This window comes from Suricata suricatta, chromosome 10 (assembly GCF_006229205.1).
Source record: "Suricata suricatta isolate VVHF042 chromosome 10, meerkat_22Aug2017_6uvM2_HiC, whole genome shotgun sequence".
NCBI classification, from domain to species: Eukaryota; Metazoa; Chordata; class Mammalia; order Carnivora; family Herpestidae; genus Suricata; species Suricata suricatta.
This window is the reverse complement of record NC_043709.1, coordinates 96,031,020-96,044,200: the sequence shown is the minus strand read 5'-3', so window position 1 is coordinate 96,044,200 and position 13,181 is coordinate 96,031,020. Positions and strand designations below refer to the sequence as shown.

At 41.8% G+C, this 13,181-nt stretch overlaps 1 protein-coding gene across 1 annotated transcript in view; it reads left to right on the top strand.

The window, feature by feature from the left end:
* Positions 1-13,181, top strand: part of A2ML1 (alpha-2-macroglobulin like 1) — a 39,793-nt gene that overhangs the window by 11,462 nt on the left and 15,150 nt on the right. The window contains 15 exon segments of the mRNA XM_029955979.1: positions 254-383; positions 833-947; positions 1,282-1,391; positions 2,419-2,586; position 2,857; positions 4,783-5,009; positions 6,698-6,758; positions 6,994-7,139; positions 7,602-7,751; positions 8,397-8,555; positions 9,713-9,806; positions 10,385-10,505; positions 11,115-11,343; positions 11,475-11,601; positions 12,995-13,116. Coding sequence (XP_029811839.1) covers positions 254-383; positions 833-947; positions 1,282-1,391; positions 2,419-2,586; position 2,857; positions 4,783-5,009; positions 6,698-6,758; positions 6,994-7,139; positions 7,602-7,751; positions 8,397-8,555; positions 9,713-9,806; positions 10,385-10,505; positions 11,115-11,343; positions 11,475-11,601; positions 12,995-13,116 — 1,960 coding nt within the window.

Genomic DNA, 13,181 nt, shown 5'->3' with positions numbered 1-13,181 from the left:
ATCCCATGGAGAAATAGGAGTAAGGAGAAACAAAAGCACTGTCTCTGTCCTTCAGATGCTACTTATTGTGTGGTGGCAACACCCTAAGGCTTTGAGTAAAGCAGGGAAGTGAACAAGACTAGTGAAGGGTAAGATAGTTAGTACTTCCAGAGGCTAAAGTACGGAAAAGAAGGAAAAGTGGTGTTTTGGATGAGATGGGTTGGATCTCAAGTGGAATCTCCCAACTCCGACTCCTCATGCTTCTCTGGTATAGGTACACCTATGGAAAGCCCATGCTGGGGGCAACACAGGTATCAGTGTGTCAAAAGGCATATACTCACCATTTTCCAGAGGAGGCAGAACGGGAACAGCCACCTGATAGATGCAAGAACCTTTCTGGACAGGTGAGTAAATGGGATGTAGAAAAGGAAACTCATTCCTATGTCCTAAAGTAACTCAGCGCCAATATACCAACATAAGAAAGTAGTAAAACGCCCAAAATAGAAATCATTTCACACAATTATCATCCCAGTTCCAAAGCACAAAGCAGTCTTCTTTATTCTAAACAGCTGAAGTCTTTTAGAATCTGCCTTGGAGTCAAGAAATTAACCTAAATTCTAGGGAAATAACAATTTTCCTGCCCTGCAGTTGGTTCTTTCTCCCCCTCTCAGATCTTGGAGCTTTAAAGTTGTTTCATGATTATATATGTGCAGGAGAGTTGTAGGAGAGTTTTTCTGTCTTAAAGGTGGCAAAACTAAAGTATGGAGTTAGGAATTTCTTTCTACAGTCCATTATGAAATGGGAGTAGAGGTTAGGAAATTCATCCTTCTTTTCTCTCTGATTGCTTCACTAGACTGACAAATCAGGATGCTTCTCAGCTTCTGTGGACATGTCCACCTTCAACCTCACCAGTTATGTGTACAGCCACAGCATCAATATTGTGGCTACTGTGGTGGAGGAAGGAACAGGTAAGTGGGATACTCCTTCCTTCATTAAGAAAAGAGAAAGGAGAAGGGCTGTCCCAGGGATAGACTTATTGAGAGGACTCAAGACCAGCGTCATTAGTGTTTGGGAATGACTCTGCTCCTAGTTCACAGTCAAAGGGAAATACCAGATTCTGGTCTGTCGTTCACTACCTATTCCCCCAAAAGTTTGGGGAGGAGGAGTTTGTTTGGATCTCTGGCCAGAAATATGTGCAGTCTCCTACGTCCAGTGGCACCATCCTTGCAGGGATTTTATGTTAAACGTGAAAAGGAGGATATCAGGTGTTTAGGTCATCATACATCTGGTTTCCCTCTGCAGGAGCAGAGGCCAATACCATGCAGGATATCTACATTTCTTCAGAAATGGGATCAATAACCTTTGAGGACACCAAACATTTTTATTACCCCAACTTCCCCTTCAGTGGGAAGGTATGTTGAAACATGGTCTCTATACCAAGAATGCTTAACCATCCACTGTTGCTTTCTTCCTGTAGACATATAATAATAGCTAATTTAGCATTGTTCTAAGTCCTTTACATGGATTCACTTATTAAATCTTTACAACAATCTAATGAGGTAGGTATTATTATTAGCCCCATTTTACAGAGGAGGAGACTGAGGCACCGAGAGGTTAAATGATTTTCCAAAAGTTATATATAGATTTTCCAAAAGCTAGTAAGTGGTATCTAGTATATACTCTTAATTACTTGTGCTGTGCTGTCCTTCATCTCACATGAGATGTGCCTTGGACATTAATGTGACTTTATTGCCTTTCCCAGTGCCCAGGAATCATACTCTAATGTTCAGATCTTTGAATTTTAGACCTGCATGGTATTTGGAGAAATCATCTAGTCTGACTCCTTATCTAAGCAAGATTAAATTTTCCTTGACAGAGAGCCAATTATAGCTCCTTAAGCAGTTTCTTCAGAGATTTAAAATTTTTCCTTTGTTAGTGTTTTCTTTCTGATACCTAACAATCTGTCCCTCTCTCCAGCTTATCTTTTTTAATGTCCCAAACAGTCATTCAACACAATAATATATCATACTTTTAGATATGTTTAGATCCATCTTTAATCATCGTTTCTCTAGACCAAGAGTAGATCCAGATTATCTGAGAGCCTAAGGACTATGCAATTTGGGAGTGGAAGGGCATTCTCTGTAAAAAAAAATAAATCAAAATAATGTACAGAGAACCTTGGAGGGGACCTGTGTAACTGAAGGGTCCTGATATTTCGGTGGCTACATGGCAAATCTACTTCTGCTCCAGGCTGAGCTACTTCCATTTGCTTCTCACCTCCTCATAGATGTTAGGTTCCAACGCTTGAACCACATTAATTTGATTCTGGACTTTTTCCTGAAATGTATTCTTAGAGTTTCTTTTATCACTTCACTTTACCTCATACTTGAACCTACTCCATACCTAACTCTAATGCCCTCATAACCTTTCACCCTTTAGGTAAGAGTTTGGGGCCATGATGGCTCCCCCCTCAAGAATCATCCAGTATTTCTGGTGATTTATGGCATAAATGGAACTATCAACCAGACCCTAACTACTGACAATGAGGGCCTTGCTCCCTTCCAGCTGGATACAGGCGATTGGAACAGGAGAGAGATTTCTCTGGAGGTAAGCAGAGGAGGACCCGCTTTCCGGTAAGGCTTCCCTGAAGGAAAACTTCAAACTTTTCCTGTTCTCTCCCTTCTTCCTTCATTTGTAATTCTGTCAACATCACTCACCAGTCCTGCTTCCCAGTAGTCAAAAGTTTATTTGTCTTTAATATCAACCTAATAAATTATCCTTCGGGCAAACATTATTATTTCTACTAATTCATTGTACAACTTATCGTCATCTCTATTTGAGCCTATAATTTAAATTAGAATAAGGAGAGGGCACCAGGGTGGTTCAGTTGGTTGAGCATCCAAATTTGGCTCTGGCCATGATATCGAGGTTTGTGAGTTTGAGCCCCTTGACAGGCTCTCTGCTGTCAGCGCAGAGCTGGTGTCTGATCCTTTGTCCCCTCTCTCTCTGTCCCTCCCCTATTTGTGCTCTCTCTCTCAAAAATAAGTAAATATTAAAAAATAAATAAAATAAAGTTAAAGTAGGGAGGAAAAAATAATTCAGAGTAATTTTCTTCCTCCTGTTTCCCTTCCTCCACCAGCTCTGGGGCCATTATTCATAAAAATGGCAAAGAAGAAAACTCTAGATTTTGGCAACTTATAGGGAAGGCGACTCCTATCAGTTATCAACTATGACACAATACTGCTTAACAAACAACTACCAAACTTTGGTATTATACAACAACTGTGTATTGCTTGTACATCTTGGGTAGTCAGGCAGCTCTGCTGAACTTGGGGGAGTTTCTTACATGCTTGTGGATCAACTGACTGAAAGCCAGTCTCTCATGTTCCAACAAACTAGCCCAGGTATGTTCTTGGGGTAACAATGAAGTGCAGGAGCAAAGGTAGACAGGGCTTTTCCAAGCCTCTACCTACCTTCATATGTCACATCCCCTTCCCAACAAGTCACATGGTGGGCCTGCAGGTAGCCTAACAGGGCAATGTAAGACTACATTGTAGAGGACGTTAACACACGAGGGATGGATTGTGCCATTCATGCAATCATTCCCCATGCTGCTTAATCAAAAATGCAATTTGTGCTGTGGCTAATGTAACTAATTCTTTACACAAGGCATCACTCAATCACACTACTTAGAAATAATTTTTATTTTTTTCCTTTTTTTAAATTTGAATTTGTATTTGAATTCTAGCTAGTTAACATACAGTACAATATTGGTTTCAGGAATAGAGTTTAGTGATTCATCACTTACATATAACACCCAGTGCTCGTCGCAACAAGTGCCCTACTTAACGCCCATCACCCATTTAGCCCATTCTACCCACCTCCCTCCCTCAACTTTGAATTCATTCTCTATTGTTGAGAAGTTATTATGGTTTGAGGTACCTGGATGACTCAGTAGGTTAAGCGTCTGACTTCGGCTGAGGTCATGATCTCACAGTTCGTGGGTTCAAGCCCTGCATCCGGCTCTGTGCTGACAGCTCAGAGCCTGGAGCCTGTCTTTGGATTCTGTGTCTCCCTCTCTCTCTGTCCCTCCCCCATTGGCACTCTGTTCTCTCTCTCAAAAATAACTAAACATTAAAAAAATTAAAAAATAAGAAACTCTTATGGTTTGTTTCCCTCTCTTTTTCTCCTTTTCCCCTTCCCATATGTTCATCTCTTTTGTTTCTTAATAGAAATAATTTTTTTATGTTTTTTACTTATTTTTGAGAGACAGAGAGAGAGAGCCCAAGCAGGGGAGGGTCAGAGAGAGAGGGAGACACAGAATCCAAAGCAGGCTCCAGGCGGGGCTTGAACCCAAGAACCAAGAGATCACGACCTGAGCCGAAGCCGATGCTTAACTGGCTGAGCCACCAGGCACCCCTAGAAATAATTATTTTTAATCTTACTATCCTTTATACCTAGTTTTCTTATACCTAGGATGTATTCTTTGATTTCTGTGTAATCTTAGTCATGCTTATCTTCATCTCTTGCATCAGTCCATGAAGGTTTATCACCCATAATTACTCATTACTTGACAACTATAATTCAGCCCTTATTTCACTCCTCTACATATCAAAGTGCTGATGCATATAACCACTGTTATGGATTCCTCAATCATCCTTCGCTGGACCTCTAGCAAAACATCTACGTGCCATTTTTAGGCAGCAAAGAGTTGAGAGAGATGGATTTGAAAACCATAACGAGTCCATGGGGTGACTATGGTGGGGTATGTGTTAAAAGCCTTTTTCTTTCTCTTTTCTTAAGGCAGATTCCAAATGGAAGACCCTGTATATAAGCCAGAACAAGTGCCTCATTACTACAGAAATGACTATCTGTACCTACAGCTTTTCTACAACACAACTCGTAGCTTCCTTGGCATCCAGCAGCTAGATGGAATCTTGGCATGTGGCCAGCCCCAGGAAGTGCTGGTGGACTATTACATTGATCCCGCTGATGCAATCTCTGACCAGGAAATCATCTTCTCCTACTATGTGAGCCAAGGCAATGAGGGCTGGGGAAAGTGCACTAGAAAAGGAAAGGAAACTAGGAGAGTGAAACGGAAAAGGGTGGTTTATGTCTAGAGACATAGTGCAAGTCACATGGGTAATTTAAAGATGTTTAGAAGCCATATTTAAAAAATTTAAAGAATAGATAAAACTAATTTTTAAAATATATTTTAGGGGTGCTGACTGGCCCCTTTTAGGAGAGTATGCAGCTCTTGTTCTTGGGGTCATGAGTTCAAGCCCCACATTGAGTGTAGAGATTACTTGTGTGTGTGTGTGTGTGTGTGTGTGTGTGTGTGTGTGTATTTATATATATATATATATTTATATATATATAAATTTATATATATATATATATAAATTTAACCCATTGTATCCAACACATGATCATGTCAACTTGAAATCAATATCAAAATGATTAATAGATATTTTACATTTTTTGTTTCAGCTGAGTTTCAAATCTTTGAAACTCAAAGAATGCATTTTATAGTAGCCACCTTTCAAGGGCTCCAGCAATCACATGTGGCTTGTGGTTACTGTATTTTACAGTGTAGGTGAAAAGGAAAGAGATTTTAAACAGGAGCCCAGGAAATTGTGTGGGAAGATAAAATGAAGAATTAAGGAGAAAACGTTGCTGGTCAGGGCTGAATGGGAGCTGGGTGTGTGAATGGGGGAGAGGGAGACGAAGAGATGGGACTTGGAATAAATTTCATTCTGTGTTTCACTGGTCAGTATTTAGAAATAGATGATAAATGTTAAAATTAACATTGATAGCTCTGTTGTATAAATAAAAAACCACAACTTGTAGCTTGAAAGAAACGGATAAAGATGAGCAGCTTTCCTGGTCACTTTGGTGATAGTGAGGAATTAGATTTGTGTAAAGCCGGAGTTTGACGGGGCTCAGAGTCTCTAGTCTCTTATCACCCTCTCAAAGTTTCTGAGGGATTTTCTCCCCATTGATTCATTTCAGTGTCTTCATCACGCAGAAACAATCACCTGACCAAACGGAATGAGGAGGGGTGGACAACATAAGGAGTCAGAGTGCTAACACATGCACTGCCTTCAGGACAGGAGTGTGGGGAGGCCCGGGGGTGGCGGGCAGAAGGGCTGAGGGCCAGCTGAGAGTCTGAAGAGCCAGCCAGCAGCCCTTGACTGCAGTCTGAGATGACAGGCTGCTTAGAAACAGTGTCACTGAATTTGGTTTCAAGTGGCTGAACAGAAAGGGTGAGTTAGACGAGGGGCTTTCTCTCAAAGTGTCGAAAGTCAGAAAGGCTCAAGGCAGTTTAAAGTGCATTCATGTCCATTGAATTTTAATCAGGTGATAATTTTAAAAAAGTTATTTTAGGTAACTTTATGTTACAAGGATTATAAGAGAATAAAACCTGGAGACGTTGAAGAATTGGTGGACAGCTATCTATTGGAAGAATGGTCTCTGTTCTGTTTGGCCCTGAGATAATGATGCCCTTTGTCTCCTCTCAGCCACACCCATGGCTCTCAGTAGAATCTCCAAGCAGAAGTGTCATTAAGGCTCTTGGTGCCATCTGACATTTGACGAACAGATGGATGCTGCTCTGGCACTAAGAAAGGAGACTTCCCTTATGGAGAGATTCAGGGATGCTCCAGAAGTAGGGTCCCATAACTTCTGTGTGGTTGATGATTGTTTTCCTCTTTTTTAGGTAGTAGGAAAAGGGGGTTTGGAGATGGAGGGGCAGAAACACCTAAATTCTGAGAAGGAAGGTGAGTGTTTATGCTTCCATTGAAAGATGAAAGGATATTTTAAGGTTTCAGGAAACTGTTGTTATACTAGAAGCAAGTTAGAAGAAGCTATGAGAGCAGAATACTACCGATAAGCATAGAACTGAAGAATGGGGAGGCCTATGGCCGGCAATGTGAGATGTGCTGACTTGTGGTTGGAGGTAATCGGTAGACGAGTGTGCATTCTCATCCCTTTGTATCCGCTCTTCTTTTCCAGGAATGAAAGGCTCGTTCTCCATCTCACTGACCTTCACTTCCAGACTAGCCCCTCATCCTTCTCTTGTGATCTATGCCATTTTTCCCAGTGGAACAGTAATAACCGACAAAATTCAGTTCTCAGTAGAGATGTGTTTTGACAATCAGGTAAAATGGCAGTTGATGAAGGTGAAGAAAAGTTCTGGGCAGAGAGATCTTGTGTATCCTAGGGCTGGAGATCAGGCAGGGGCGGGGAAACAGGAAGATAATATTGAAGGGGATGCCATTATTGTATTTATATCTTCAGGATGTTGTGTTGAAATCTATTTCCTTCTTTTTAGAAAGTCACACTGGGAAACTGTATATTATATATAGTTATGCTCTCTTTTTTGTTTTTGTCTCTTAACCTTTCTATATTATTCTGTGCTGTGCTGCTCACTTTTCCAACTGTACCACAAGGCACTAGATTTAAAAGGGCTAGATTTTACAAAAAAAAAAAAATCAGTATAAAAGTGAAGGAATGGGCTTGGATGCCAGAGTTGGGGCATATTAGCATGTGATCCAAATTGCATTGTTTGTCTTCCTCTCCAGGATGGCCCATTCCCCAAATTATACTTTTCCCATTCCTAGGTTTCCTTTGGCTTCTCACCTTCCCAGCAGCTTCCAGGAGCTGATGTGGAACTACAGCTTCAAGCAGCTCCTGGGTCCCTGTGTGCCATCCGGGTGGTGGATAAGAGCGTCTTGCTACTTAGGCCCGAGAGAGAGCTGAGCGACAGCTCTGTGAGTAGTCTGCTAACGGGGCCAGAGGAGAAGACAATGTGACTGAATTAGAATAAAAGATTCATTTCAGTGAGTGAGAAAGAAAGTCTGAGGGAAATAGTGCACCACCATAAGAAAAGGAAATAAAGGTAAAATGACAGTGTGAGACAGGCATGGCTCACATGGGCACAAAGTAGGAAAGATGTAATAGGAGATAAGGGTGACAAATTATTTAAAAAGCTGAGAAAGAGGGGAGCCTAGGTGGCTTAGCCGGTTAAGTGTCTGGCTCTTGATTTTGGCTCAGGTCATGATCTCCTAGTACATGAGTTCGGGCTCCCTGTTAGGCTCTGTGCTGACAGTATGGAGCCTGCTTGGAATCTTCTCTCGCCCTCACTCTCTGCCCCTGCTCCCCCATTCATAACATTGTCTCTCTCTTTCTCTTTCTCAAAATAAATAAATTAAAAAAAAATTTTTTAAAGGTGAAAAAGAGGTAAAAAAAAAATTTTAAAGCAGGGAAGGGATTATGATGGAATAAATACAGGAAGATTTCTGGAGTAATGATGATAACTAATACAAGAGTAGTGAACTCTGGCACTAGAATCTGGATGTTTCTCTACTGATTTCACCGTGTCAATAGTTTATTTTTTTTTTCCCTTCCTACTTCAGGTCTATGGGATGTTCTCATCCTGGTATGGTTACTACCCCCATCAGGTGGCTGAGTATGATGAGTGTTCAATGTCTGGCTTCCGGAACTCTCCTCAACCCCTCCCAATTATGTGGAGGCCTTGGTTCTCTGAAAGTGTGGACCTTTTCCATTTTTTCCAGGTAGATGTTATTATCCATTTTGTTCTTATAGAAACAATGGTGGCGATGGGTGAAGGGTAAAGTGAAAGAAAGTCCTTATCTAAAAAAAGCAGAGAGACTCTTGTGGGCACTGAAGGGATAAAACCTTGGAAGAAATTCCTAATATGTGAGGTAGCATCTCCTGGTCCTTTTCCTTGAAGAAGGTACTCAATTGCCCAATTGTATTGGAAGGGCCTCTGTAAATACTTTACAAGCAGAAGTTGGGGATACTGTGGCCCAAGTGTGACCAGGAAGTCTCTGAAGTCAGGAACCATGCCTTGTCCATCTTTGTATTCTCTCTAATGACTGATCCTTCATGATCCTCAATGTATTTTTGTTGAATTGATTGAGCTGATACAGTTCCTGCCCTCAGAAAGTTCAGTCTAAATCACATTATAAGGACACAGTAACTAATATTTGGAAGAAGCATGAAACATATTTGACAATGAAATAAGTGGAATACTATTCAGCCATAAAAAAAGAATGAAATCTTGCCATTTGCAACATGGGTGGATCCTGAGGGCATTATGCTCAGTGAAATAAGTCAGACTGAGAAAGACAAATGCCATATGATCTCACTTATATGTGGACTCTAAGAAAACAACAACAACAACAACAACAACAACAACAACAAAACCAAGCTCATAGATACACAGAATATGGTGGTTGCCAGAGGCAGTGGGTATGGGGTGTCAAAATGAGTAAAGGTTGTCAAAGGCACAGACATCCGGTTTAAATTAAGTTCTGGGGATGTAATGAACAATATTGTGACTACATGGTTAATATTGTATTTCTTATTACATATTTGAAAGTTGCTAAAAGAATATATCTTAAAAGTTCGTCACAAGAAAAAACTTTTTTTTGTACCTATGTAGGGTGATGGATGTTAACTAAGCTTATTATGGTGATCATTATGCAGAATATATATTTAAAAAATGGAAAGCCTTTCTCACTAGCTGACAGAAATGAACAAAACTTGGTGGCCGAATATTGGGTAATAAACACCAGTCTCACAATTAACAAAATAAGGTCTTGGTTCAGTCCTTTGAGGATGATGGAATTTCTAGGCAAGTAGCCCACTTAGTAAGGGAGAGGTCTGCTTCAACTCTTCATTCTCTGATTTCTTTAATGCCTATCAGGACATGGGCCTGAAAATACTGTCCAACACCCAAATTAAGAAGCCAGTAGATTGCAGTCACCAGTCTCTAAAATACAGCATTGCAATGGAAAAAGGTAAGCTACTTGTGTAGCTTAAATCATGGAACTCTGAAAATGCTCTCTTTGCCTCCTATTCCTGCACAGAGTCTCTAGTCAGAAGGATAATAGGTTGTGCGTCATAGGTGCAGGCAGCAAGATCTCTTTCTGGGGAGAACTTTTGAAGCTTGAAGCCCTTACCCATTCATTCTCTGGCCAAACCTCCTCATCTGTCACATCCACCCGATAGCCTTATGACTAGTCAGTTCCTTGGTGCTCCTTCCTCCTTGTCTCTGACTTGTTCTCCATTTGCCTCTAAATTTCTTGGTCATAGTTCTTCTGCCTCAATTTATCATACAACAGAAGTCTTTTGGGAAAGTCTGGATGGCTCAGTTGGTTAAGTATTCCACTCTTGATTTCGGCTCAGATCATGATCCCAGGGTCGTGGGACTGAGCCCCATGTTGGGCTCCACGCTGAGCATGGAGCCTGCTTGAGATTCTCTCTTTCCCTCTCTCTCTGCCCCTCCCCCACTGGCACATGTGAGAGCTCTCTCTCTCCCTCTCTCTCTCAAAAACATCTTCTGTTTTTCCAAATTCCCTTATTCTTGTTTCTTCAGTAAATTATGGTGTTACTTCAGTGAGTTCTGAGTCATCATCATCTTTATCACTTCAGTCAGAGGATCCTCAGGTCCGCCAGTACTTCCCAGAGACTTGGCTCTGGGATCTGTTTCCTGTTGGGTAAGTGATGCCTCAAAGATACATCAAAATTGTACCCTGTGGAGTTAGCAGAGAACTCGGAATCAGATAATTTTTTAAGGCATGAATTTATTATTTTTAAATTTTATTATTATTATTTTTATCTTAGAGAGAGAGAGTGCAAGCTGGGGAGGGTCAGAGGGAGAGAGAGAATCGTAAGCAGGCTCCACGCTTAGCGCAGAGCCCAGCATGGGGCTCAGGACAAGCTCCTCTCAAGTCTCCTGTGTCCAACAGGCACATGAAAAGATGCTCAATATCACTAATCATCAGAGAAATGCAAATCAAAACCCCAATGAGATATCACCTCACAGATTCAGGGGCACTGGCTTTTTCAGATACATGTGTACACCCGTGCCCACATGCTCTTACTCACCCCCTTATGTACTCAGGAACTACCTTTTCCCATATTTGTACATCCTTGCTCTCCTGAAGATTCACACTCTGAGACTTGGCACGTTCCTCATTTCGGTTGCCTTTTAACCCCCACCCCCATAACAACAACAAATAACTTCTGTAGGTGAGTTTATAGCTTAATCCAACAATGTTCTCCTTGCCCTGCTGCGTACTTCACCTGGTTCTGTGTTCTTACAGTAACTCAGGGAAGGAGGCTGTCCACATCACAGTTCCTGATACCATCACCGAGTGGAAGGCCGTGACTTTCTGCACCTCCCAGTCTAGAGGCTTTGGTCTGTCACCCACTGTTGGACTGATTGCTTTCAAACCATTCTTTGTTGATCTGACTCTCCCTTACTCAGTAGTGGGAGGGGAATCCTTTCACCTTACTGCCACCATCTTCAGTTATCTAAAGGAATGCATCCGGGTAAGAGCTGGGATACAGGAACCTCTGACCCTGGGAAAGAGATGGAATGTGTCTCCACCCCCACACTTTCCTAAGCCCTATGTGTGTGGTTTCCTGTACTCGGACCCTTTACAGTTCTTAAACGTTTTCAGGTTCACACTCACCTGGCTACATCAGATGAGTACCAAGTGGAATCATGGACAGATTCTCAGGACTCCAGCTGTCTCTGTGCTGATGAAGCCAAAAGCTATCACTGGAATATCACAGCTATCAAGTTGGGTAAGAGGAAGAGGCGGTAGACGGTCAAGGGAAGCATAGAGCAAAAGCTCAGCAATTGAGAACTTCACCCTTTCCTCTCTTGCATTTGCTTTGTTCTTTCTTTTTCATTTTATATGCCTCTATTTTCCCCCTCCTAAGTCTATGCTATAGATAAATAAGAAAATTCTCTTTGATAGATGACCAAAAAGTAATCAAACTAGACTATTTTGAGTATAAAAAGGGGAGCTTTTAATATTTATACCAGAACAAGGGATATATAGTCCTGTTACTAATCAAGTACTTAGTAAGGGCTAGCCTCTATTCTAACTGCTTGACATGTATTAACACATTTAACCATCAAAATAATCCTAAGAGATATCTTTTGCTCTTAAGATAAAATCCTGGCAAGTTAAAGTATGGTCTTCAGATGTATTAGTTATCTAATACCTATATAATACAATCACCCTGAAACTTATAGGCTTAAAAGAATAAACAGTTCTTATCACCCAGTTTCCATGGGCCAGTAATCTAGGTGTTGTTTAGCAGGGTGCCTCTGTCTCAAGGTCTTTCATGAAATACCAGTCAAGTCGTCACCCAGGGTTGTGTTCTCATTTGGAGACTTGACTAGGAGAGGATGCACTTCCAAGCTCCTTCCCAAAGTCTCTGTCCCACACAGGCTGCCGTTCTTGGCCTCAGCTGGGGGCTGGGGGCCTCCCTCAGTTTCTCATCGCATGAATCTTTCCACTGGGCTGCCTCATGACAGGACAGCTGGCCACCTGCAGGGCAAGTGGCCCAGGAGAAAGAGTGCCCCTGAGACAGAAGCGATAGTCTGTTTTATAAACTCATCTCAGAAGTGGCATCTCCTCATTAGAAGCTAGTCATGTAATCCAGCCCATGCTGTGAGAAGAACTTACACAACAGTGTAAATATCGGGATACAGGGATCACTGGGGGCCCCTTAGAGGCTGCCTCCCACACTGGAGCAGCATTACTGACATCACCCGGAAATTTGTTAGAAATGTGAATATAGGGGCACCTGGGTGGCTCAGTCGGTTAAGCGTCTAACTTCAGCTCAGGTCATGATATTATGGTGTGTGGGTTTGAGCCCTGCATCAAGCTCTGTGCTGACAGCTCAGAGCCTGGCGCCTGCTTCTTCTGTGTCTCCCTCTCTCTCTGCTCCTCTCCCACTCGTGCTCTGTCTCTTTCTGTCTCTCAAATATAAGTAAATGTTTAAAAAAATTTTTTTAATGTGAATATAGTCCCCACCCCAGATCTATTTAGCTTGTGTGGTAACAAGATCCACAGGTCTTTGAATGCCATTAAGTTTAAGAAGCACTGGTCTGGAGGGAAAGAGATCTCATTGGTACCTCTGGCAATGAGGGCTAATGCCTTCCTTTCTCCTTCTTCCTTCGCAGGTCATGTAAACTTTACTGTTACTACTAAGATTCTGGACAGCAGTGAACTCTGTAGGGGGCAGAAGGGATTTGTTCCAGAAAAGAGCCAGAGTGACACACTCAGCAAGCCAGTTCTGGTCAAGGTGAGTTTTCTGCAGGCTTAGCTTCAAGAAGTAGAGATAGCAGGCACCCCAGGGGTGTTCTGTGT